Source organism: Scatophagus argus, chromosome 16, assembly GCF_020382885.2.
Source record: "Scatophagus argus isolate fScaArg1 chromosome 16, fScaArg1.pri, whole genome shotgun sequence".
NCBI lineage: Eukaryota > Metazoa > Chordata > Actinopteri > Scatophagidae > Scatophagus > Scatophagus argus.
This window is the reverse complement of record NC_058508.1, coordinates 14,815,548-14,843,347: the sequence shown is the minus strand read 5'-3', so window position 1 is coordinate 14,843,347 and position 27,800 is coordinate 14,815,548. Positions and strand designations below refer to the sequence as shown.

The 27,800-nt window shown below is 40.6% G+C and overlaps 2 protein-coding genes across 2 annotated transcripts; one reads left to right on the top strand and one right to left on the bottom strand.

Moving 5' to 3' along the window:
• Positions 1-80: 80 nt before the first annotated feature.
• On the top strand, positions 81-25,931 carry tbcd (tubulin folding cofactor D). The gene is made up of 39 exons (XM_046414227.1): positions 81-574; positions 695-745; positions 854-951; positions 1,122-1,223; positions 1,386-1,532; positions 1,903-1,958; positions 4,327-4,459; positions 5,258-5,303; positions 5,861-5,993; positions 6,276-6,415; positions 6,512-6,572; positions 6,717-6,791; positions 6,949-7,043; positions 12,320-12,476; positions 15,094-15,151; positions 15,243-15,272; positions 15,614-15,699; positions 17,318-17,398; positions 17,514-17,587; positions 17,717-17,834; positions 17,940-18,000; positions 18,091-18,113; positions 18,207-18,238; positions 18,364-18,426; positions 18,509-18,585; positions 18,750-18,831; positions 18,931-19,049; positions 19,141-19,229; positions 19,548-19,688; positions 20,460-20,543; positions 21,202-21,360; positions 21,550-21,688; positions 23,660-23,781; positions 24,133-24,210; positions 24,294-24,380; positions 24,475-24,562; positions 25,113-25,222; positions 25,309-25,393; positions 25,485-25,931. Exons 1-39 carry the CDS (start codon positions 391-393, stop codon positions 25,503-25,505), a joined length of 3,585 nt encoding a protein of 1,194 aa, XP_046270183.1. The 5' UTR covers positions 81-390; the 3' UTR covers positions 25,506-25,931.
• On the bottom strand, positions 7,088-11,223 carry znf750 (zinc finger protein 750). Its single transcript, XM_046414235.1, has 3 exons — positions 11,038-11,223; positions 8,211-9,493; positions 7,088-8,096 (listed from the first exon to the last, which is right to left on the bottom strand). The coding sequence occupies exons 2-3, from the start codon at positions 9,470-9,472 to the stop codon at positions 7,514-7,516; spliced, it is 1,845 nt and encodes a 614-aa protein (XP_046270191.1). The 5' UTR covers positions 9,473-9,493; positions 11,038-11,223; the 3' UTR covers positions 7,088-7,513.
• Positions 25,932-27,800: the final 1,869 nt, after the last annotated feature.

Genomic DNA, 27,800 nt, shown 5'->3' with positions numbered 1-27,800 from the left:
CTGTGTCTGTACCTGTCATATTATGCTCAAATCTAGCCAATCCTTCCAACGGATGCAATGAGTACTAGCCAATCACCGGCACCCTAGGGCGGGCCGTTCCCTCGCAGTCCTAGGAAAAGAAAATTGGCTGCCGGGGCGGGAGCGTCATAACAGAAATGTCATGAGTAATAGTACCTCGGTTTTGTTTAGTGAAATTGATTTAACTTCTTTAACATTATTTTAGTAGGGACAAACTCGGTGTTGCGGCTGTAACTTTAATAAATACTGTTGTTTTTCAAAGCTAATTTTTATCCATAACGTTACTTTTTAACGTGCAAATGCTAATATTAGCTAGCTAACTGGCCCATAACCTGCAACAAAGACGCTGTTTGTGGATGAAAGTGTTGCAGAATGGCCTTATCAGAGACTGAAAATGGCTGTTTCGGTGGCGAGAGAGAAAAGTCGGACGATATTGAACAGGCTTGTGTTTTGGGGGGCTTCTTTGAGGCCGATGAGACGAGAGCGCTCATCTCCAGCCTGCCAGAGGTCCATGGAGTCCCGAAGAGCGCAGAGTCCAGCAAAGAAAGGTTCTTGGGTGAGACAATTGCTCCCGCACAATACACGATTTCTCAACTAACTGCTTTTAATCAATGTTTTGAATGGGTGCTTTCAGCTAGTTCACAATTCATCACTCTCAGCCCATTTCCTCCCACAGTGGTAATGAACAGATATCAAGAGCAGCCTCATCTACTGGACCCACACTTAGGTACACTATGATAAACATAACTCTGAATTCAAATTGTACTATTATACAAATTTAAATTAGTACTGCAGTTTCATTTGGAGAATGTGCATCGCCCACTCTTTGTCACAGAATGGATGCTGAACATGATACTGGAGTTTGTAAGGAGTGACACGTCTCCCCCTTCACTGGTTCATTTGGGCTTCAAGTTTCTCTACATCATCTGTAAGGTCTGTCAGAAACAGCACTTAGCCGTGTCTTCTCTCCGGTGAAAACCAGCCACACTGCATAACACAGAGTAAAAGCAGAATATCCATTTTACTGACGCAGCAGAGTTATCCTAATTAAGTAATGCTGATTTGTGAGTATGTCAATACCTATTTTTCTTGCTCCTGGGCAGGTCAGAGGATATAAAATCTTCATGCAGCTTTTGCCCCATGAGGTCGCAGATGTTCAACCCGTTCTTGACCTGCTTTCCAGGCAGGATCCCAAGGACTGTGAGGTGAGACTGGCAACACTTTTCAAAGGAAAAAATAATAATCCATCCAGGCCTTCACAGTTACACCTCTGCTCATTTCCCTCCTTTGGGTTTGCATATATTTTATTTGTTGTCAGCTTTATCAAACATTTAACAATAGTCTGTTTTACCATCTCCTCATTTCAGACTTGGGAAACTCGTTACGTGCTGTTGTTGTGGTTGTCCATGACTTGCCTGATACCCTTTGACTTTTATCGTCTGGATGGCCATCTGGATTCAGACGGCGACAAAGTCAGGGAGTCCACCATGAACCGCATTCTAGCTATTGCAAAGGCAAGTTCAATATATGACATAATCTTGATTCTTTTATGCTTTTTTGCGTTAGAGGGAGTGGTCTGTTCCCTGTAGTGGTTTAAGTCCGTTATTAGTATTTGTGGACCCTTGATAACATCTGAGCAAAATGTCGAAACGTTTATCAGCAGAATTTCTGTGACAGTTATGACACAGAGTAACTTAGAAAAAAGCAACCTCTTCTCAAACAAAATAAGCAAATGATTTGTGTTTCAACCTATCCAAACAGAGGTACCCAGTAGCAAAATATCTGTACTGAATTTCATTTAGTCTGTTGATGTTTGTGGATTTGACTGTAGTTATGTTGTACAATCATTATACAGTATAAATAAAATTTCTCTTCTCTTTCCAGTGTTACCTGGAAGCCAATGATAGTTCCAGGAATGCTGCATCTGTTCTAGTGTCTAAGTAAGTACACAAACACCACGCTAATAGCATAGTATTTTAATTTTTTGGTTGTGTCCCAAAATATCACAGTTTGAAACAGTGGAACAATAATAAAAAAGTTTTTCAATACTTACAGCTGCATTTTACTCAAATGCCATGCATAATAAAATGTTAATATACCCACGATATTTTCAAAGTATAACCCAGTATAGTGTGCTGCTTGGTGTTTATAGATATGTATGAATGAATTAATAATAAGGAACACAAATTCAGTAATTTGCTACTATAAGTATAGAATTTAAATGTTAAGTTGGTAATATAGTATTGTTTGGAGATATTTATATCGTAGACATGAAAACTAGACAGCACAGATTCAATACACAAACCAAATTCAGGAAAGATATGATCTACAGTAATCACCTAAAATAATCTAGTTCCAAAATAAGTGAAAGACACTTTGAGCAGAAAAGTTACTGTCAACATTGTCAGTTTTAAGGCTATTTGAATAAATGTTTGTGGGGGAATATTTGTCTTTATGCTTCGCAGATATTCCTTTTGCTTTATTAGTTATTCGATATTTACAGTGGAGGGGGAACTAGATATATATGCTCAAGTACTATACTTAAATACACATTTGAAGCAGTTACTCTCTACTTAAATATTTTCATTTTATGCTGTTTTATACTTATGCTCCACTACATTTCAGATAGCAGTCCAGTAATATGGGTCTAATGAAAGTACACTGACAGGGTCCATCCTGACAAACAAGTATGGTACTTTATAGTTAGTTAGACTTTTACTTAAGTTACTCTTGAATGCAGGAGTTTTAACTGTAATTGAGTACCATATTTAGCGTGATTTGATAAACTCAGGGACCTCCCTAAAAGGCCTTATATTAGATTTTTTAAAAAACCTATGACAAGAAATCCCATCAACCTACAGGATTTCATGTTATGTGTTAAAATATGAAGTCTGTTGTTCTTCAGCCACGACAGAGTCCATTTTATTTTCTTCTCTCATTTTATTGTGCTAGGTGTTTGACCCGGTTTCCCAAAGGCCGCTACCTTCTCCCACAATTTTCCCTGAAGGCAGCAGGGTTCAGAAAGTAGATAAATCATTATACAAAGCTAAAGACAGTCCAGTTCTTATCGCGTTGTTGCAATGGTCGGTATTTTTAAACTTGTGGCCGCCTCAGAGTGTTTCCTGTATATTTTTTTAAGCGCTAATATGGACGAAAGGTCAGTATGAATTTGTTCAGAACTGCCGACGCCAACGCTGCTAACTAAATAAGTCTTAGGGTTTTACGGAAGAAGAAAGAAAAAGAAAAGAGAATAGCAGGGTGCGCTAACAGTTACAGGTGTACTCCGGAGGAAGCGTTGTGAAGGGCCATTTGTGAACATTTTAGTGCCCAACATCCACCCGAGGGGATTCTTCTTGTCACAGCACTTTATACAAAGCTAAAGACAGTCCACACATGAGAACTTCTGCAATCATTTTATAATATTTTACTATCACATAATTTTAATTTTGTTCAACTTCTGTTCTCTGTCACGTTATAAGCACCATCTGCCAATCAGTAATCTTACATGAACACAAGCCCCTGTTATGTGAGATTCTTTTTTAATCACACTGAGGATATGATTTGTAACAGTAGTAACCAGTTGAGGAACAGTCTTAGTTTTGTTGTATGCAAACATACAGTGACAATAAAGGCATTCGATTCAATTCAGTTCTGTACTGAAGTGCAGCCATTATCAGTTTGACGCTCACATGGATGCAAGTCCTCACTGTGGATTATGATCTTTCATTTATTTCAGTTCTACTTTTGACAAGGAAAATTCTCTCATTATACAACCTGCAGTGCACTAAAATTGGTCAAGCAATTTAGACATGTTTTACAGAAATAAAATATTGTTTCCTGGAATATTTTGTATCATGTCCTCGTATTTTATATATAATATTTATGCACAGAGGTTGTCAGTGTTTGCTGTTGTCACATTGATGTTTGCTGCCTGCAAATTGACTTTGCTGAAGCCTTAAAAAATTCTCAAAAGCATCATATCCAAATCCAAACACATCAACATTATTCCTTGTGTGATTGGGCTAATAGCAAAACTTCTTTAATACATTATGACCAGATGTTTACTGAATGTCTTTTTTGTGAAGCTTGTGTCAAACATGGACTAAAAAAAATCAAAGACTGACAATTAAGTACTAAAATATTGCAATTAACTGTTAACACAAAATACTGGGGAAAAAGTTATTGGCTGTTATAAGTTTTCTGTCCAATAGAGGGCACAGTTCTCCTTGGAATGTCTTGGTGTCTGCATTTGTTAACCATCATGAAACTTTTTATTGCTTTCTTGTCTCATTATACATGACTGTACAGGTTCATGACACGCCCTGATGTGAAAAAGAATTGCCTCGGAGACTTTTTGGACTGGAGCCTCGCTACTATATCTCAGACCAGTGACCAGTCATTTATAGGCATTAAGATGCTGGATAGTGCTCTGCAGGCTCTGGTAAACACACTCATACTTAAGCTGGTGGTTTGTGTGCAGGCTTGTTTACACCAGTGTAATCTGCATGTACTGCTGTATTAAAACCTGCGCTGGGTAATTTACAAGAGCTGACACGACTGGTATGTCTCACACAATGCCTGATGTGGTTTTGGCAGGTGTGTAATGCACCTGCTGCGTGTGTGGGTTGGGTTGTGTCAAATGACTTATACCAGTTTAATCCACACCTTTAAGCTAAACAGTTATTCAGTAAATGAGAACAGAGTTAATTAGCTCTGGCAATCCACTTTTCTACCCCATTGCCTCTCACATTAAAGCTGTTGTCACTGCAAATCTTTAGTTATGGAAGGCATTTTCAAATCACTTCCTGTCAGCTAAGGTAATGTTATTCAGCCCTCAAGTCCACATTCATATCACTGGCTCATAACCTTGTGTTACATGTTTAGAAGGCATCCCTTTGTACTTCACGTCTGTGTGAAGTGAACCCGGCTCTATCCTATGTGGCGCTTAGGGCATTCAAAACTGACTCTGTTTGTTCAGACAACAAGCCTAAAGGATCCATACTTGCATGTTTTTTCAATGTAGATTGAGCATAAAGTGCTCCATAGGTTCAAGATTTAACAACAAAAAGAAATTGTTGCTAGTATGAATTTATTTTTTGGAAGCAATTTGTCATTTTTTCGAGTTGGTTCATGAAATATTTACTGTCTCTGCATATGTGATGTCTTCCTAAATCTTTCTGCTGTCATGGGCCCTCTGCCAAGTATTAGATTGATTTGGCCATCTTATTTATGTCCCTAGGCGAAGCTTTTCAAGCATGGAAAACGAGATGACCTCCTTCAGTATGGTAGGTTATGTTAATGTCTGCAGTAATGAATCGAGACTTTGCTTTCTAATCTTCATGTGGAAGTCAAAGCAAAAACAGAATTTCCCAAACGGGAGTTAATAGAGTGTTTAATTGTGATGTTTGTAGTTTTTGTTCGCCTGCTTTTGCATGTGGCAACAGAATCATTTGTGTTCACAAATTTTTATCTAAATCTCCTGTGCCAGAGGGGAGATATTTGAATCCAGACATCAGGTGACATTTCCAGTTAAAAAGTATAATAACAGGGCCTTCCCATGCTTGAATATGATCTATGATTTTCCTTGACATACTATCCATAGCATGTTTTAGGTTTCATAGAGCGCTTTATTTGGAGAACAGTTCAGTCTGGACATGGCATGTGGATTATTTGTTGCTTGGTACCTGTGACATGCACACATACTCATACTCATCCACATACTTTAAATATTGAAATATATAAATTGTCGACATAGTGATATATCTATGTTTTTGTATTTCTCAAGTTATTTGTTCAAACAATATTACAATAGATAATATTGTTGTTGTTATTTATTTCACAGCTCCTACAATTCTGCATTGTCTGGAGCAGAGACATCTTTCAGACGGCAAAGAGGCCATGCTGAGGAAGCTTGGTGTCAAACTAATCCAGAGGCTTGGCCTCACCTTCCTGAAGCCACGTTTGGCTGCTTGGAGGTCAGATGTAATATCAGCTATACCAGCTAGTGTTGTAGTGGGCACAGTCTTTAGCACATTGATAACAAAAAACTGAGTGTTTGTTTCAGAAAGCATCTAAAACATGTGTACCATCAACATAGATAATATTGTTAAAACAAACTGTTTCCAAACTGTTAACCAATTATGGCTTCCAGTTCAGGTGGGAATTGCTTAATGTCACATCTTTCTCTCAAGTTTTCCATAGTGAGTATGTCACATACAGAGCTTGAGCGCCTTAAAATGTTCATGTGTGTCTTACAGGTACCAGAGAGGCAGCCGTTCCCTTGCAGCAAACCTCTCCATGTCTCAGTCTACTACAGTCACTGCCGCTGTGACCCCTGCAGTCGAGGCACAAGAACAGGAGGACTATGACATTCCTGAGGAGGTGGAGACTGTTATTGGTAAGCCTCAGTCTCTACTCAGTCTAGTTTAGTTTAGTTTAGTTTGTTATTGCAATACCTTTCCTCAGGAAATGAAATTTGCATTTTATTTTACAGAGCATCTGCTGGTTGGACTGAAAGATAAAGAAACAGTTGTCCGCTGGTCTGCAGCAAAGGGGTAACAGTCTGTTCACTTGTCACCTGGAAAAGTTAAACTATTAACATCCTTTTTGCTGCTTGTCTTTGGTAGTCTGTGTGTCAAAGACAGCTCTTCTGAAAGTGTTTATATGTTACTGTAAGCCTCTCTTATATAACCCTTCAGCATTGGAAGGGTGACTGGGAGGCTTCCCAAGGAGCTGGCAGATGAGGTGGTTGGATCAGTGCTGGATTGCTTCAGGTGGGTTCAGGTTGCACTGGCTCTATTTCCTATATGTTTTTAGCTTTTCAAAATGCCTGTCATGAAGGGACAATTTTTTTAAGAGGCCCCATATTCAACTGTGACATGTTCAGTGTTTTGAACCGTATGCGTGTGTGTCTGTGTATTCACAATAAAGCTTCCAAGAAACAGACAATACTTGGCATGGAGGCTGCCTGGCACTGGCAGAACTGGGTAGAAGAGGCCTGCTGCTGCCTTCCAGACTGACAGATGGTGAGTTCCCATTGAAAAAGATGAGATACATGGACTGGTTCACATGTCAGTTTTTCCTATTAATTTATTTGACATATTTACACTTAGTAATGCATTTTTCAGTGACAACTTCATATACTACAAAAATGCCAATATTTAAATATTAAGAACCCTTATAAAATTTGCATTTCACCACAACCAAAATTGTGAGAACAAGACATATAAACGTACCTGTGACAACATGTTTTATTTCTTTTTTTTTTTCTTTTTTGTTTTTTTTTTTAATTGACCCGTGACAGTGCAGAAGACATGTCAATTCTGCTCTTTCTGGAGTAATTATTTCAGTGCTTAATTAAACTTAAAACAGTAACGTTAAGTAAGTTGATCTTTTGATGAGATGTTGTTGCAGATGAGAGCTGCAGTGATGAGTGACGATGTTCTGTCCTCATTTGCCTCATTTACAATTATTATAACAGCCGAGTCATTAGTTGTTAGCAGCAACGAGGCCTCCTCCTCAGAGCCCGCCCTGGTGCTTTTGCTCTCTTGCTTGGTTTATGGCTGTTGTTTTCAGCCTGGCCACTGTTTGTTCTTTTCATGCTTGTTGCCTTAACCTTAGTTGTGTGCTTGGTCTTCTTTGGAGAGGAAGAACTTTTCTCATCTTTGCAATCTGCAGAGTCCCCATCTGCAGTGCTGAAGTTTTGTGAAGAGCCAGCAGAGCTTGCAGTGGCTAGCTGACAGAGGGCCAGTGCTGCAGTCTGCCTCTGGTCACATGGTTCTTCATTCAGCTCAGCATCAGGCCTCTGCTGAAGACCTTCTGAAGTACTCAGGGTAGAGTTGTGTACAGGGCTGCTATATGAAGCCCGCAGGCTAAGGTTCAGTGGCAACTCTTCCTGCTTGAATATCTCTGTGTCTGAGCACCTCAGTCTGTGGTCAGATGGACTTTTTTCTTTGTTCCTTGTTGAGAGGTTGAGGGGGGCCAGTTCTTCTCTGTTGTTCTCACAATTTTGCTCTGATGTTGTTTCAAGACCTGGCTCAGGAACTGACATTGAGCTGTATCTGCTACTCTCAGCTGATCTGAAATAGACAAGCCAAAAACAGTTAACGGTTTAACTAGCATAATCTCAAACTTAATATACTGCAAATTAATCAAGTAAGTAAAGCAACAGAATTTGTTGTTTTTTTACTTACCCTCCATCCACATGCTGAGTTCTTAACTGTATCAGACTTTCTGCTGACTCCACTTGTCTTAAGTCAGTTTTTATGGTTGTCGCTGTGTGTACTGGTTGGGTGGTTGTCTGTGACTCACTCATGTCGGTGTAGTGTGGGGCATCTGTGTCTCTCTGAATGCTCTGTGCATGACTGGGTCTGTCAGGGGACCCCAAGGCTGAACAGCCCTCTTTGGGACTTAGCCTGGTTTCCTTGTCCCCGCTTTGCCTGTTGTTTCTCTCCTCTTGTGTAGATGTGTTGGGGCTGTTTTGACTGGGATGTGAATGCATGTATAAGTCATAATTCTTATGCCCAAAGGTTGGGCCATAAAGATCCAAAGGAAGATATCTGGGTCCTGTTATTGGCATGGAGAGCTCGTGGGATCTGTACAAGGTATAATGAAGAGGGGGGCCTGGGTGAAGCGGGTGGCAATATCGGTATGGGTATGGGGGCAAGAGGGAAGTGTGAGGTGGGGCGATGGGTTGTGGTATCACAGGCCTCTGTGGATCTAGAAAAGAAGGAGCGTTTGGCTCATTTGTGTGGTGGTTTGCTGGGAGATAGTATGGTGGATACAGGGGCCGGTCTGGCAGGAGATAAGGAGAGTATTCAGGAACCATGGGAGGGGGGAATGGCTTCAAGGGAATGGATGATGAAATTGTGCTCCACGAGAAGCCTGGGTGGTTGAAAGTGGAAACAGGAGCTTGCGAGTCCTCTGACTGCTGCACAGGTGTCTTAAAGGCTTCTGCTCCGTCACTTTTGGGTGTGACAGGATAAAAGGCAGATGGGCGAGGCAGAGACTTGTCTTCATTACCCTCCCTGTTCTCTCGCTCTGTTACTGTATTTGATTTTGTCACACTCTGGCTGTCTTTATTGACTGTACTGTCACACCCAACATCTACTTCTTCTGTGTCAGCTTTGCTCTCAGCTTTGCTCTCAGCTTTGTTCTCCTCTGCTTCCTTTTTCTCTGGACTGTTGTTCTGAACTGCTGGAAGGGGGCTTGGACAATCCGTAGATTTGACAGGAATTCCTTTTGCTGCAGCCTTGAACAGTCTGGCTGTTTGCCCGTTTTTCTGTGACATCAGGGAGATGGAGTTTTTACACAAGTTGTATTTCATGTGGTTGAAGAGATGGGATTTTTCATTGCAGGTGAAAGGACACTGGAAACATTGGTACTTGAAGGGCTTGCCTGGCGGTCGGGGAATGTAGTGGGGCCTTTTTGGCTTGCGTTCCTGTATAGTCTCCATCTTGATTTAAAAACACTTTTTCTAAAAGAAAAAGCACATGGCAGTTGGGGAATTAGTAGCAGTTTAGGTTTTCTTAAGGATCCTCTTTGCACAGAAGCTGTTGGGAAGTGTGACACTAAAGCATGTAAGAGAAACTCATGAATCATTGCAGCTTCTTTCACCAGATTCCCACTGAGCTGTCGAGTAATGTGGCTAATAGAGTTGTTCAACTGGTTCAGGTGGAGATAGGCTCTCATTGGAAGATTTTTCTCTGAGCGTTTCTTTAACTGCTCAGGCAGAAAAATCTCTAGCTGCACAAAACACTGCGCCCTCGGGCTAACGTATTTCTGCAACTGTTACTTCACAGTGGGGTTGGACATCCAAACAGAGAACTAGTTAATAGTTTGAAAACCTGTCCACTGTATGCAAAAATATGCATATGTTTGCATAGGTGCACTTGAGTCTTAGTCTGGTTTTGGTTGATTGGCAGCTGCCTGCAAACGACTCTACTTGGCCTGCCCCTTCAACTGTCTGTCCGTTCAGATATCTCTGCACTAATCTATGCTATAAAGTTAAAGAACCGCTAAGACACTAGGTAGGCAGGTGTCGGGCAGACTAGGCACTCACTAACACAGACCTGGAGGGCATGCAGAGACTTGCTTTCGCTCTCAACCTTACTAAACTCTGTGCTGTTGGCGTGGGAACTACCAGCCACCTGCTTCCCATGACTACACCTGCGGGATGCACTCAGCTCCCAAACATCATCATTTGATGAGCTCACTAGCTCTCGAAACACATGAGTATGAGAAATAATTCTTCATTATTTTCCATGCATGTGAGAACATGCATTAATAATAATTTTTTAAACAAACTTTTCAGTAAAACTGATGTAGATAACATCTGAAACACTTATGAGCCGCCTTCGAAATGAAACACCACCTGAAGCAGTGAGTTAAGTGTTGCTGGGTGCTGCATGGAGGAACCTGCTTGTCCTAAGCTGTCGCAAGAAGTTGTCACTCGAGTTTCTGTCCAACTGCTGTAGCACGCAAAGCCACTCCCTTCTTAAGAACTGAAATCCATTTGAAAATCCCTTTCTAACAATGTAGGTATCTCTTCACTCTGTTTGTAATCCAGTCAAAACCTTCCGTTTTTGTTTTTATTTTTAATCTTCATAAAATATCTATTTGGTTCATCTGAGCTCCGATGATGAGTATTTTTTGTTTATGTACAGGCCAGTTAGCATATCTGTTGTCATAAATTAACTGTTATAAAATAGTTGAAAAAGGTATGTTATTTAACAAAGTATCTTGAGCTTTATTAGAGAGTCTTCTGCAGAGGCCAGGTACTTTCAAACTGTGCATCATTGTGGCAGTGCAAGCAGGGGCTAGTTAAAATTCTTAGGTAACAGGTGCATATGTGCATATACCTACCCCAAATACACCCTACAAATTCTTTGACGGTACCTTTACAAACCACTATCTTTTCTAATACAAAGAAAGGGTTTAACAGAGTTCTTTAAATAAGTAAATGTAACTTAATGCTGCTTCCTTGTTAACGAAGGAAAAACAAAGAAAAGAAAAAATTACCTGCTCTGGTTGTAGCAACAGTCTCCTCTCCTGAGTATTCAACCTGCAGAGAGCAGCTCCGCTGTCCACGGCCAGCACCGGTATCTGGTCAGGACGTCCACTCTGATATGTGCTAAAAGTTCAGTTTGAGTCAAGAGTGAGTTTGTGAATGTGTGTGGTGGTGCATGTGTGTGCTGTACTTGGGGATGTTAGTTGTGTGGTGAGTTTCTCTCTGTGAGGTGTTGTCAACCAAGTAGGCGGGACTTCAGCCCAAACAGCAGCGCCCTCAGGCAACATTGATGCACCTGATATTAGTCAAGCCTCAAGCGATGATTTACATGATGGGATGGGGTGGGGGCTCTAATTCACTGTCTTCCATCTTCCTGCTCCATTTCCCACTTTTTTGGAATTGACCATACTTACTTCATTCTGCAGTTATTGTATGTGGTGTGTTGATCTGCAACGGGTCAAGTTCCCAGTAAAGTTCAGCGCCTTCCAAATTGTAAACATACAAATTATGTTTCATTCATAAGCACCATTTACTAAATGAGAACACTGATATCACTGATATTCTCACAGCGGAAGAGGAATAGGTGGGCTAGAACCTGCTTGCATTCAGCTCAGATTACTAAAAATAAAATAACATATAATATAACCAGCCATTTTATTGTGCTAGATGCTGAAAAGGCATGGTTGCCCCCCCAATCTTTGCTGGTTGATGTAAAAACCCTCGGCTGCTGTTGCAGTAGTGCGATAAAGTAACTAGAGACTCTAGATTTAAAATCTGGTATTGCGAAATACAGAGAACGCTATATAGACAAAAGTATCCAGACACACCTCTTTATGGGACTGTTTTTCAGGGGTTGGGCTGGGTGGAGACCCTCCGGTCACAAGCCACTTCTCCAACCTCTAGGCCAAGGCTACCCCCATAGTAAAGGGCTTTTGCCACCATACCACAAGCACTGATAACAAAATCAAAAGACAAAAATCTTGTGGTAACCTTCCCAGTAGAATAGAAGCTGTTACAGCTGCAAAACTATCTATGTATTTAGAATGCAATGTCATTAAAGTCCCTGTTGATTTAACTGTCAGGACAGGCTTAATCAGCATTGTGTGAACTTTTTCGGTGCATGCTTGAATGTAATGTACATGTATGGAGAAGTCCTACATTGCAGGTTTAAATAATTGTAAATATCTCCAAAGATGTGTTTGTGTTAAGCTCTGTTAATGTGTTCTTTGAACTTAGTTTGTTTGCTGCTCCTGAGATAAAACTACCCCATCCTTTTCTATTGTCTGCTTGCAGTTGTGCCGCTCATTATCAAATCCCTGACCTACGAGGAGAAGAGGGGAGCATGCAGCTTTGGTTCCAATGTGCGCGATGCTGCCTGCTATGTGTGCTGGTCTTTCGCCAGGGCTTATGAACCCAAAGAGCTTAAGCCTTTTGTCACTCAGATCGCCAGGTAACCTTCTTCTTCCTTCTTCCTTTGCCTGAAATCCAACAGCACATCTTATGTTGATAAGTGGCCCAAACAAAAATTTCACTGATCATATGCTTGTAATGATACTTAAGTCTTCCCCACAGGAAAATCCAATAGTCAGGGTCAGCTACAAAAAAACTTATTATATACTTACACTTATACCACTTTTTTGATGTGCTTCAGTTTTAACTTGCTCTTTCTGCTGTTTGTTGTCGTAAATTGAAAATAACTAAAAACAAAGAAGCACGGTTCAAATAGAGCTGCAGCCCATAAACTTCTTTTTTCATTTGCATTTGACTCTGATATATCTATGTATAAAATAGTATCATCTCACCAGTATGTAAATATTCAAAATATACCCATCAGCTGTTTAAAATAGGTAAGAGCTTGAATCAAGAGATGAAAGCATTATACCACTCTTTAATAATCAGATTTCTTAGGTGGCAGCTTTCTCATTGCAATTTGCATAGTAGCTGCACAGGTTGCCTCAAAGCAGTTATTTACTGCCTCAAACCAGTTTTTCTGTGCCACATCAATCTTACATGTCCTCACATAACCAACAGATACGCCTGTGTGTTCCTTCTGTCCCAGCTTTATTGCACAGCTATGTGTTATTCTAGGGTGGTGTCAAAAGGCTATCATTGCATGTTGTTTGACTTCAAAGTAAATTAATAGCAATGGCTCTTAGAAATGACAATCATTTCTGTAATACATGCTTTTTCTTTCTGTGAAAATTACAGCTGCCAAGCACTGCATGCTGTTAAGCTTAATGTGGTTCATTGACAACTGTTTGTGTGTGTAGCCAAGTACTTCCTCTTGTGTGCCTCATCTGACAAATTGAGTCAGTTTTGAGTTTTTGGGATGATTTCTGGCTTAAGTGTCTGAATGGTCCATGTGTGGTGTCTGCATGCTGACAGGGAGTCAGAAGAAATAATGAATACATTTTTTTTCTTTGCCACAAAGAAATCGATCTTGCTTTGGAAACAAATTGTATTATTACGTTGCACCTGAAAACTATGATGTAGCTGTAGTTTTGGATTTTAATTAAAATCTGTGACTTTAAAAGAGCTTTTAAACCAGTGTGTAAAGGCGAGTCACATGCAAGGGGGAATAAAGCTAATCAAACTTAAACAAAAATACAGTATATGAAAACAAGGAAATAAGGTACTGTATGTAAAGTGTCTATTCTTTCTCTATCTAACATTGGCAGCCTAGTTTTGTTGTTAAAGTGATAGCTTTTGTCAATATTTGGTCTCTTTTAGTCTATAGTCTAGAATGTAAAAGGGGTAAAGAACACCTTGTTTCAGGTTCAGAAGATTGAGCCAGCCTTAAAAGTAATGAGCAACATTTTAAAACTTGTACATCTAATCAGTAACCAGTGTACAGAAACAAGGGCGCAATATCACCTGATGACATGTGCTCTAGTCTTTGGCAATAGTAACGGTTTACCTCCTCCTTGATCTCTTTTCTCTGTGTGCGTGTACGGACCTGTGGCCTCTGACTGTGCAGACCAGCTCTGCAGTGTCAGTTTGAACCCCTGCGACTACCTTTATCATCAGCAGTCGCGACAACACCCTCTCTTTCCCTAGCCTACAGGACTGCCAAGTTTCGCCTGGTGCTGTAGGTTTCGGTCGCTGTTTGGCAGCAAAGCTCAGACAAGCTGGTTCCTGCTCTATTCATCACAGCTTGATGACATTTACAGAAAACTCACTTTTGTACATGTGGGACTAAGTGACTTGGGGGCACACACATACAAACACACGCAGAGCTGTAGCTCTGCAGTCACCGTTGTGACATTAATTGTAGCAACCACAGACATAATTCATAACAATCTTGAGGAAAGACAAGAGAAATAGACAAGAGCAGTTTGTAACCTGGAATTTGATGTTTTAATTTGGAGACAGTGAACATGGGAGGAGAACAAACAACACCGACAGGGGAGAGTGTAGGAACTTTGAGGTCAAAACAGAATTAGACGGAACTTAAAGCTTTGCAGAGGAGTCATGATTAATCATCTTGGGCTGCATTAACCGTCTGTGCCAGGAACCTGTGCACTGCTGCAAGATCAGTTTCACAGTGATGATACAATCTGCACTTAGACATCACTTCATCTGAGTCACTGATTCTTAACAAATATGATGATGCAAAGATAGTGATATACTCTAGCGCACCCTGTCGCACTGTTTACGTTAGCTATGCAAGGTTAATATCGCAGTAAATAAAATGTCAAAAAGACAGAGGCAATGTGTGTAAATATTTGGCTGTTTTTTCAGGCTGCAAAAAGATTTGTTAAAAGAGGCTTGATCCCAATGCAAAAAAAAAAGACAAAATTCTCAATTACACAATCGTGTTTACCAAATAAAAATTGAAATAGTTAATTGTTGCAAGCACAGATTACACATACACCTATAGAGGAATAGTGGAGGAACTGTTTCACGTTTTATTACAAGATGTCTACCTATTAAACTTTTATTTTTTTTTAGCGTCCTGCAACTGTGAAAACACTTTACTGATAAAGAAAATACCTTAATTATCGCTTTTCTAAAGTCTTTTATCAGTTCCTTTCTTTCTGATCAGTATTTTGTCTTTCCCTCTGTAGTGCTCTGCTGATCACAACTGTGTTTGACAAAAACATCAACTGCCGCAGAGCTGCCTCTGTAAGTCTTCTGGTCATCATCCTACAATTGTTTTAGTAAAGATACACAGTTACATGACAGAAGTTCATTTTTTTGTCTTATTTTGTCCCAGGCTGCCTTTCAGGAGAATGTCGGCAGACAGGTTTGTAATCGTATTTTTGACTAGTCGTGTATTATGACTAAGAGAATTACTGTGATTTAAAGTTAATTTGCTGCCAAATATCCAGGTCTTGCTGAGACATGTCTTGTTAGTGAAAGCCAATGAAGCAAAAATGACTTCCCAGTACAGCTACAGGGCACCAGCAAGCATTTGATTTGCCAACAGTCCTAAAATGGCCATAAATCTCTTTTAAAATCTTGGTGCGTTAGTTGAATTTGTAACCAAATGACCTATTTCCCATCTGAAATTTGAATGACTTGGACTGTTTTTTTACACAATGCACTGAAAGTGTTTCAGCTTGTTACTTGCTCTTCTCTCAATAGGGGACATTTCCTCATGGTATTGACATCTTAACCACTGCAGACTACTATGCTGTTGGGAATCTCAGCAACTGCTATCTCAATATTAGGTAAGAAACTGCATATTTTACATGCTAGCTGTTCTTAAGGACTAGCCATTTACAGCCATCTTGTCTTAGTTACACAATACTCCAGTGAAGCTGCACTCAGACAAATGCTTAGGATTTGTTATAGCAACCTAAACAATGCAGTGGGATCGCAACAGTAGTATCCCAACCTTCCCCAATTACACAGCACAGACTTGTGCACAGATCGCTTCTAGGCCTTTTGGCTAAGACAGCGGTCGCCTCCTTTTGGTGACATTTCTTTTGCCTTCCAGTGGCATTAAGATTTGACCAGCTCCTTGGAGGATATGCTCCACTGTAATTTCACAGTTATGGGACTAATAAAGGATTATCTTATCTTAGATTCAGTTAAATTTTGATGTTACTTGCAGTCATCTCTTAGGAAATTTACTTGAGACGAGGGACAGCTCCAAAATATTATATCCCCTTCCTACTGTCTCATTGATAAAAATACACTCAGGTATTAAAATTATTAAAGTATCCAAAATTCCAGCATTATAACAAATGCAGCTAAATATAGGAAACTACACTATGTGAACAAAAGTCAGCGAAAACCTGACCATCACACCTATATGAGCTTGTTGGACATGCCATTCTACATTTATGCACTCTCCTTTGTGACTATAAACACCTTCTGTTAAGGATTTCCACAAGATTTTGGAGTGTGCCTGTGGAAATTTGTGCCCATTCAGTCGTGTGTGAGGTCAGGCACTGATGTTGAATGAGGAGACCCTGGCTCACAGTCAGTGTGTTCTGATTACTCTCAAAGTTGTTCAGTGAGGTTCTGTGCTAGCCAATGGAATTCCTCCACACAAAACTTGTCTAAACATGTCTATATGGACATCACCTTGTGCTGGAACAACAAACAGACTTCCCCAAACTGCTGCCACAAAGTTGGAAGCACCCGATTGTGTAAAATATTTTTTATCCTGTAGCATTAAGATGACTCTACAAATGAACTTAGCAGGCTTAGTCCAAACCCTGAAAAACAACCCCAGACCATTATCCACCAGCCTTTGGAGTAGACACAATGCTTTCCAGTAAGTAGTGTTTCCCTGGCCTTTGTCAAACCCAGATTGGTCCATCAGACTGCCAGACAGTGAAGCGTGATTCATCAGTCTAAAGAACATGTCTCCACTGCTCTGGCGTTTTATACCACTCCAGCTGATGCTTGAATTGCACAAGGTGATGTGAGATATGCGTGCTGCCTCTCAGTCATGGAAACTCATTTCATCAATCTCCCCATGCAGTTAGTGTGCTCATGTGGCTTCCAGAACCAGTGTAAGACTGTAGTGAGTATATGTTATCAAAATCAATATGGAAAAGCTTCCCTTTCAGGAATTGTCACCTTTGACAGAAATGTGTCTCCACCAGTAGGACAAACATTCGAGCGGTGAAAGACATTGAGAAAGATGCTAGCCTCAGGGTATGGCTGACTATAGACCTGCACGAAGTGACAAAAGTGAAAATGATTGCTGAAATTGACCCTTTTTTTATTTTTCTTCCGTTTTTGGCAAATGACAGGGGAAACTTTGTATCTTGAATTAATTGTCTCTTGATATTAGCAACTATGAGGCTAAAGCTTTATTTTTTGTTCTCCAAGTGTCTATATAGCTAGTTTCCCAGAGTACACCAAGGCCCTGATAGATCATTTGGTAACCATGAAGATCAACCACGGGGATGGGTAAGTTCTTGCATTGCTCTGTTATCATGATTACTACTGAATATGAGAGTATAGGTATAGTAGTTTCTAATTTATCTCTTAAACACACAGTACTGTTCTTTACATGCATTTGCAGCATGATCAGAGAGCTCTCGACTAAAGCGCTCCACAACCTGACGCCTCAAGCACCTGATTATATGGCAGCAACAGGTAAGTAATGTCACCTTACCAGTTGCCCAGGCAATAGACCGCTTGTAAAAGATACCTTTTGAAAACTGATTAAACCTATAATTACTGGTCATGAGTAGATATCCCAATGCTCTTCTGTGTTGGTTTCAGTTCTGCCGCAGCTGTTGCCCATGACGGTGGGCTTTGACCTCCACAGTCGCCATGGGGCTATTCTGGCATGTGCGGAGATCACACATGCTCTGTATAAACTGTGCCTTCAGACAAACAGGTAGACTCAAAGTGCCTAGTAAATGAAACAAGAAATGCACCCTCAGGTAATTAGTAACTCCTTTTTCTGAGTCTCACATGCTGTCTCCACGCATTTGTGCTACAGGACTGTGTTGGACATCATTTCTTCAGAGTGCGTGGATGCATTAAAAAACATTCACCAGACGGTAGGTGTATCTATAGGTCTCATCCAAAAAGTTTTTTTTTTTTCCAAAATGTCTTCTGTTGCTGATATACATTTGCTCGCTTACTTTTAGCTACATGACAGGAAACAGTACAGGTAAGCAAAGAAAATCTTTCTTCATATTCACGGTATGGTTTAAAAATATATATATTGTTTTGAATTCACATCAGAATTTTGCTTTTTTTGTAGGGGTTTTGGTGGAGAGCTAATGAGGCCAGCAAGTATGTCCAAAATAAAAAAAATGGCTTTTGCAAATCAGTGCATTGACCTCAATGATTTGTTGCGAGACACATAATGGGAGGACGTTAAGGGTAATACTGTCTAATCTTTTCATTTTTTTCTGCAGTGAGCTGCCTTATAGAAAAGCTGTTGTTGTCCAAAATGCCGTTCAAGAATGACCCTGTAATCAGTAAGTTAATTCTTTTAAACAGATATTATCATACTCTTAAATGTTTGTATTTTATTCAGCATCTCAGGACTCTGTGCTTCAGTTGGCTGGCAGTGGCTTATTGATGACACCATTAGAAGTCTTCATCTCATTTCTAGCAGTATGAGGGACAGCACTATGGTAAGCTTAATTTTTCTTCATAAATAATAACATTTTTCTTTTCGCCTTTTATTTAAATATTACTTAACCATCCTCCGAGAAATTTTTCAATACTGTGCAAATGAAGACTGTTAGTAAAATACTGCTCCTAATTCTCATTGACCTTCTTCCCCCTCCATCTGCAGGCTGCAGCGATTTCGGCCTTGTCGGTCTTGTGTGAGGAGTGCTATCAGACTGAGACAGGCCAGGCTGACTCACAAATGCAGGGTGACTTGAATATTATACCCCAACTCCCCTAGTTATGTTATGTTAATACATGAAAGTAATCTCTGAATGGTGTGTGTGTGTCTATGTGCACACATGTAGATGTCCTGGTATCGCAGTACACCGACTGGCTGAAGAGTCCACAGATGCTCGCTCCTTGTGGATCTGCCCTCGCCCTCGGCTGTCTGCCCAGATTTATGATTCATGGCAAACTGAAGCAGGTGTGTTCAGAGGATGTGTATGTTTTTTTTTTAGCCATTTTATGTTCCACTGTCTCAGTATTTGGGTATGTGTGGTGTGTGCCTGTATTAGATCCTAGATGGCCTACAGATGTGCACTGTCACCCAGAAGGAGGGCAGTTTTACAGAGGCTAGGAGAGATGCCATCAGAGCAATTGCTCAGTGAGTTTCCTTGTATATTCTTATTTTAATTCGTTTTTATGGTGCAGGCTTGTGTTACATTCATCTGTCCTCTTTCCTCCTCTTTTTTTTTTCTCTCCGTCTGCTAGTTTAACTGCATAGTTGTGTGGGCAGTAATGCTAAAATAAACAGCTAACTGACTATACCTGAAGGACCTGAATGACATGTCTGTGTCTGTATAGCCTTCTTTACATCCATTCTCAGAATTCAAACGTTCTCTCATTTCCCCACCTCATCACACACTGCATCTCCTGTGGTGTTTCTTTTTTGAATTTGTATTTCTATGTCATCTTCCATCAGAGTGTGCATAAAAGTAGGTGTTTGTGCCCACGGTTCGCCAGACTCTGCTCTGTGTTTGGAGAATGTAGCAGACGTGTATGGCGTTCTGCTGGACAATATGAATGACTACACGACCGACAGCAGAGGGGACGTGGGGTCCTGGTGAGTTAACATAATCCTCAACACACATTAGGAAATATGCACACCAACACACAGCTCACAGACACATGTGTTGTTTTAATTTGCCTCAGGGATTAGGAATGCTCCGTTGCATGAGGCTTCTGGTGTTTTTCTGTCTCTCCACCTAAGCACTTGCACTCATGACACTGTCTCACTAGTAGCCCAAGGCCATGCTTACCACCAGGAATGTCACCAGGCTTGTCACTTGTCCTTACAACATGGGATGGGCTGCTTCTCACATGTTCTCTCGAAATGTTTCTTTCCTTCATTCTTTCTCTTGAATCTGTTTTCCTCCTTCTTGTCACATCCTCATCTCTCCTGTTCTCATTTTCTCGTTTCTCTTCTCTTCTCCTGTTCACTTTTTCCACACCGAGGCAGATTTCTCTCTTATTTTCATCTATTACAACATAAACATTCTTTAATTTGGCTTTGCTTCAAGTGTGTGCAAATAGGCCAGTAATGAAGAGTTCCGCCGGTGGTACCTGTGCACCTGTTTCAGGGTGTGACTTTTGAATAATGTAAAACATTTCACATAAACAAATTGGGCCCTGCAGCCATGAAGCTAATTTGACTATAAAACTGTCAAATATGCAGTGAAGCTGAAGTATATGTATGTCATGGTTGTTTTTAAAGATCACACTTTAGGACTTGTTGCTTTAGTATTGCTTCAAAATCATAATGACTCACATCGGTGTGTTTAAGGTTCATGTCATTGCAGGCATAAAGTTTTTACTCTTTGTGTCATGCGCTCAGGGTGAGACAGGCGGCAATGACAGGTCTGATGGAGGTGACTATGCTGGTGGCCAGCAGTGCTCCAGAGATCCTTTCGCCAGAGCTGTGAGTTATTAATTACCTTATTTTTGTTACCTTGTCATTCAGCTGAAGATTGTGTCGCTTTGATTTTTCACGTGGCCACAATAACTGAGCCTAAGGCCTTAGGAGTTTGAGGCCGTTGGCTCAACCAAAATCTGGCGCCGCAGCAATTGGCTCAGCATTGTGTGCTACTGTGGGTGGACACAACTGGGAGAGTATTATTGCTGGATAGTGCCTGTTTTCCAGAGTCTTCCAGAGAGGCTTTCTCCATTTGTAACAAATTAGCAGTATTAGAGTATTTCTCCTCCCCTGCTGGTGTGGTGTCCTGGCATCACAGTGTTGTTTGAGACACCAAGCAACAAACTTGGAGCAATCTGTTTCAACTTTTTGCCGCAGGCCGCTGTGTTTTTCAGCATAAGCGCATAAATAAAAAAGGTTTGTCTTAAGACATTTATTACTTTCTGACTCTGGGAAAATGGAAAACACTGTAATATTCCCCAAATCTACTGTATCTCTGATCTCCTTAACCTAGTGGCACACATGTAGGCTAATCAATGTGATCTCTTGATAACCAATGGAATAACTTCTGTCACTTCTTCACTGAGCCTCCCTTGAGTCTGTGGACCCCCCATGGGGAGGCAGGCCTCCCACTCTGAAAACCTCTGTTCTCTTCTGTATGCAGGGTGAAGTGTATGATGTGCTGCCTGGCCCACCAGGCAGCAGAGAAGATTGACCGCTGCAGAGCCCATGCTGGTAACATCTTTCTGCGCCTCCTCCACAGCACAGAGCCTGTAGTACCTCACATCCCCCACAGAGAGGAGCTGTTGAACATTTTTCCTTTGTGAGTCACCCCTTGCCTTAATTTCGAGCTCATCCAGCAGGATTAAGCATAAGTTGCACTGATTTTAACCACCCTTTTATTCTAGACTGTTTTGGCAAATACATATGTTGATAAAATTTGAAAGTCTGATGGAACATTTCAATGTGTGACAGCCTGTTGATCTGTGCCTTCACTTGCTATGTGTTTCAGTGAGACCACAACCAGTCTGAACTGGAATGCCCCGTCCCAAGCTTTCAAGTATATCACCCAGCTGCTGGGATTGCCTCAGTATCAGTACCACACCCTGCTGGGCCTCACTGTGTGTGTGGGAGGGATCACAGAGTCCACAGTAGGTCAAACGTAATGGGACGGGAGAACATTGTTAAATCAGAGCAGTGTGATGTACAGACGGGTCACAGATTTAACGAAAAACAAATGCAGACGCGAGGGTCACAGGATACTTCGAATTGTAATTATTTGCTATGGTTTATGCAGTCTAAAAAAATGGACCTTTGGACCTGCTTGTTAGACAGCACTCTAAACCACCATCACCTAAATACTGAATGATGGAGTATTTTGTGAAGGTATGGTTTTCCATCCCTCCAGTCTCTTTCTGCGTGCTTGTACTTGTTCACCTTCTTGGTGGACCCACACTGTATTAGGACTTAATCTTATTGTTTTTTGTTTTGTTTTTGTCATCCATCTGTATTTTGTAAAGCACCACCTTCCCTTAAAATATTATTTTAGTAGAGGTGTCTATAATCGTATTCACATGTCAGGACTATACACAAGAAGTTCACATAACAGTGAAAATAGAGCACGATGAGATTACATTGACGTATAGATACAAATTGACAAATTTTAGCTTTTTTTTTGTCCTTAAGAATGTTTAAACTTTTTATTGCTTGTATGATACATAAAACTCCTGCACAATATGTATAATAGAGACACTTGCTGGTGTGTTGTTGTGCTCATTAGAGATCTGGAATGTTTGTACGTACAGCGCTGTTTTGTTGTTTTTTGTTTTGAGTGGTGGTAAATCCCGCTGCCTTCAACGAGTTGGCAATGTCAGCTCTGATGGAAGGAATTTGGGACAGCAGAGGGAGCCATGTGTCTAATGTAGTCTACTGCAGTGCACTGTAGTCCCACACCCTCTGTAGAAAGCCTGACTGATCTCAGGCTGTGGGTTATCTCCACCGTGTCCCTCCTTTCTGTAACTTGGCAACCACCTGAGCTCAAAGCATTGATCCAGACTTAACCACAACAAACTGAACTGACAGATCCTTAGTGGTACTTGCAAGCACTTGTTTTCCCATCAGTTGAATCTTTACAATCCAGTGCTAACAGCTTAAAAGCATGTCTCCTACTGTCCACTTCTGACCCTTCGCACACCTTCACTCGAGGTGCGCTGGTGGATCCCTCAGGTGGGGCTGATTAAGTTTTTCCTCCTGTAAAACCGATCATTGGAAAGACATCCTGCCCACAAAGATTTCTGATGATTATTTTTAATATTCACTGTTTGTGGATATAATAAAAGAAAAACAAGTTTAAAGCCTGTAATGGGAGCAGTGAGGTCAATAAAGCTGAACTCATCTGCCGATGAAGGCTGTAAACATTCCCTTAGAAACGATCTGGCTCTCTTCTTGCTTTTACCTCCTGCTCTTCCAGCCTTTCTTCGCCACAGATACATCCTCAGAGACGGGAAGGACTGATATGTTTGTACAGGGTTGCATGCAGGAAACTGAGCCAATGCTGCACTGATATACGCGCCAAGATTGCTATTCTCACACCACAGGCACATATTCACGCAGGCCAGAGACACTAACTTTCCAGGAACGGCCTTGAAGACCAGCCTCAACACAGAGAGGCTATGAGGCAAAAGTGCCAAGACTGAAAAAAATAATTGTGTGCAGACAAATGTTTGTATAACAAGTGCTGTCAGGACCCAAGTTCCACTGTATTTATTTTGTAATATGAGTTTTAGCTAGAGAAACACACAAATAAAATCAAGTGTTGTGAAAATGTGAAAGTATAGATGAGAAAAACAGACACAAAGTTTCTATGTTACTTTGTTTATATGACATCGTGTTGCTAGGTTTCAAATGTCAAGGTTTGACACTTTGTTTCCTGCTGTCTGATGATGTTGTTGACTTTTTTTTTTCCCTTTCCAAGGCCCCTCAGGTTCACGTCTTTATTAGTCATAAAATATAAAATGATTTCTAAAAGACGGTGATAATGTTACATAAACAGTTGTATTTAAGTCCAGACCTTCAGGCTTCTACCCCACAACTGAATGCTGTGCTCCTCTGCTTCCGTTCAGGTGCATTTTTCTTCCCAGTCGTTGTTTCACTATCTGAGAGGGATCCAGGACAACAGTGCTGAGCTGACACAGTTTGCAGATACATTGCTGACCATTTTCAGAGACAATCTCCACAATAGCAGGTACAAGCACACACACATAATACCTTTTTTTCTTGACCTTGCTAGATGTATTACATCAGATCCTTTCTGTGATGTGTCAGCCTGGTCTGTTTAAAATAACTTTCTCTGAATGTTAATTGTCTGTTTTTTTTGCCTTTAGGTTTTATCAATTGCATATTTTTGTTTTGTTTTTATGTTGTTCCTTGCTTACATATGATTGTTTTTGTTATTACTGTTTATGAAAACAATTTTATTGTGTTTGAAAAGCATAGGACCAGTTCTAATGTATTTTATCAAGCTAGTTTAATGTACTCATCGTGCAATATATCCAGTCTGTGACTTAAGTGCCTGATTTCTTTTCCTATTTTATAGGGTTTCTGTTCCTTTGCTGAAGATGCTCAGTCAGATGCTTTTGAACAGCTCTTTTGAAATCTTCACCACACAAGAAAAGTGAGTGTTTGAATGGTTTTGTTTAAAAAGAAATGTGCATGATATCAGCGGGAGCATAAGTTTTTCTGTCTCTGTCTTCTAAGTCATCAGTTCTGTGTGGACATTTTGAATCTTTGCAAAGAGTTCAGGAAGACCAAAGATGTTGCCAAGCTGTGCAACTGTGTATCTGTGTAAGTCTCCATCTCCATGTCAAGTGTACACATTTTAAACGGACTGAGGCAGAAAACAACGACCGTGTTGACTGTGCTGTCTGGTGTTTCACAGCTTCTGTGGACTGATCCAGTTCCAGGGTGAAGTGAGGAAGAAAATTTTGTCACAGCTGCTGATGCTACTCTGCCATTCCTTCCCTGTGGTAAGTTTGGAAGGAATAACAGATGTATAAAACTTGCGTATGTCTTCAATATTCCTTCCTGGAATATTATTGTATTAAATAGTTGTTTTAATCCATGCTAGCAGTGTGGCTCTAGAAATGTCACTTTCAGTCAGTTGATTGGTTGGCACAAACTAAAAATGTTTCAACAGCTATCACATGGATTACGCTGAAATTTCATGCAAACATTCAAGATCCCTGGATGATAAATCTTAATGACTGTGTTCACCCGAATACCCAAAACACCAGTCGCTTTCCCATCAGCCCCAGCTGTACTTGTGTATTTAGTGCCAGTTAGCAAATGATGACATGCTTAAACGGTTCATCGAGATGGTGAACACAGTGAACATAACCGCCAAACATCAGCATGTTTGCGTCTTCATTGCAAATGAGCTGTTGAAGTGAGCATTTTGTCAGCACAGCCTCACTGTGCCATTAATATGGCTGTAGGCTGTCAGTCTTGTCTTCTTGTATTGTTTTGTGTACCAACAGCTGTAACAGAAAATGAACTGTTTTTCCTTTCCAACCGTAGATCAGGAAGATCACTGCGAGCCAGATGTATGAGATGCTGGTGACCTACGATGATGTCGTAGATCCAGACGTGCTGGATGATGTCATGACCCTGCTCAGTGACACTAACTGGTTAGTGGACTTGTCTTGGTATTGTCTTATTGTCAAGTGCATTTGGGATGCATATGACACGTTGTCCTGCTGGGTGTCTGTTCCAGGGAGAGTGACCTTGCCACTGTGCGGACCCACAGGAATCAGATTTGTGACTGGTTGGAAATTGCCAGCCCACGAGTGGTTGTCAAGGTAACCATGTGACATGAGTGAGAGTCGAGGCAGATTCAAACTGCAAACTTTTCAATGTTAAATCACCTTCTCCACTCTTTTTGGTCTGCAGAGTCCTGTCCAGGTACCCTGATCACCTGTGACTGCAAAAATCAGCTGCACCTAATGTGTGTGCACATCGTGCCGTAAGAATTAAAAGCAGTCCGCAAGAATGAAGTGTTGCTCTTCTCAGTCTGCCCTGTGTGTTTGTCTGTTCACTTTCCAAAAACAAAAAAAAAAAACAAGCACGAAATGAATCAAAATCTGTCATTTCTACATGACAATAAATAGAGCAAAACACAGTGCAGTTTTTGTTATTGCTGCTTTAAAGTTCAACCCAGTTCAAAGTTCAGTTTAAATTTCAACCCAAACTGCATCTGTGTAAAGCTTCATTGTAGTTTTCTGTGCGTAACACGTATTTTTATTTGTCTCCTGTTCAGTCTAGAGAGGCTTTGGAAAAGTTCTTAGTTGAGTTCTGTACTTGTAATCTGTACCTGAAACAATAAAAGACAGATGAAACTGAAACTGTAGTTTATGTACCCACTCCAGGGAAATGTTTTGCCATTTAGCCGTTTTGGCACAAACTGTGGAATGTCACTGGGGCCCTGCTTCCCCTTGGGTCCCATGCAGACCTGATTTTTCTGCATCGATGAAGGTGCCAGGGACTGGAGGAGTCCCAGGTCTGATAGTGGAGCCTCCCCTGGTTGCCTGTGGAACAGAGCCTGTTGAGTCACCATTGCAGTCTGATAGTGGCCACATTGTTCTGTAGAGTATCCATGTCTCACACTGACAGAGATACAATTGCTGCATTATTTTAGAATTAGGTGGTTTCTGACATTGCAGCTACCTCCCAGACTTGTCATTACTGAATTACATTTTCTGTAATATGATTAATTTAACTGAGTTTATCCTTTCCCATGAAAACTGAAATATATTTGGATACTCATAAAACTGAGAGGAAAAATGGTTTTTTAAACGTGTGCTGCCAAATCATTAGTAACATCTGGTCATTATTTACTGGTTAATCTTTTACAGTCGATAATCATGATGGCACTGAATTTTATTTCAACTTAAAAAAAAAAAGAATAGATCTTCACTGACTTGTGGTTTTATTTCTATTTTCAAATTTCCAAGCACATATTTAAGTGAGTTGATAATTTGATTCATATCGGTATGGAAACTCTGCACTGACTCATTGCATCTTAAAGGCACACTATGCAGGATTTTCCAATAAAAACAATGTATTGACTAATCCCTCTCAATCGTTACTTATGACCCACTAGAAGTGTGAGGGGCTGTTTGCCTCTCCACAGGCTCTGCCCTCTGTCTCTATTTTCTAATTTTCTCAGTGTGTCGGGACATATCTTGGCATCACCCATTCCAGAGAACGAGAATCAATTGTTGAGTCTCATTCCCACGTCGTATGGTATATGTGATGACTTTGGAAGGAGACTCAACAGTCACAAGTCCTTCTCCTTTTCTGTACCTTTTGAATTGTGTGTTTACAAACAGCATAAAGCATGAATAAACACTGCTCTGCTTTGGCAAAATAAATTTGGAATAAATAAGATAACTGTATAGATATATGACATCTATCTTAATAATTTCAGCAACTACATAAATCAAATGTAGCCAAGAAATGGATAAATGAATGATGACATTGTTACTTGTCTTATGGCTCTCTTTTCTAATAGCAGCATGAGTTAGCCTCCGACAAGTGGCTTTGCTAGCCTCTTGCCATGCTCATTAACAAGGCCACATTCACTCTTACCCTCCACGGGTGTTGTTGAATTTGTCTGGGTAGTCCAATATTGCCGCAGCCCATAATTCAACTTTAATTAATTCCCAGCCAGATGGAAATTCCTGTAGTTTGTAATGAAAGAAATTGTGTGTTTCTCTCAAGGCGGATTGATGGTAAAGCGAGCAGCTTTGCTACAGTGCTCAGGGTAGACAGGAATGCTAATAATTCTGAAAGGCTTACAGTTCGTCGGCAGTAGCCATGGCAATTCTTCACATACAATGGTGGCCTTTTAGAGGAGAGGAGAGGGGAGGGGGCTACTCCCTCATTGACTCAGTTTGGTGTGATATTGGGAAAGACCTCTTTGCACTTTCCACTGTTCTGGTTATTATGAGATTAAGTGGTACCCATAGCAGTTTGCCCAAGTTAATGATTATGGAGTATAGAGGGTAATAGTGATTTTGAGAGTCAGATCTGTTCATATAGAACATGACTGAGTTGTCTACAACATTGGCAGTTTTTATACTGCACTGTGGTATTATATCTACATTTGTTCCTTTTGTGATTAAAGATATGTAAAAAAATTTACACATTGACAGCATTGATGCTCATACTGTAAAGTGTGGGTACTTTCTCTCAGAATATCACAGC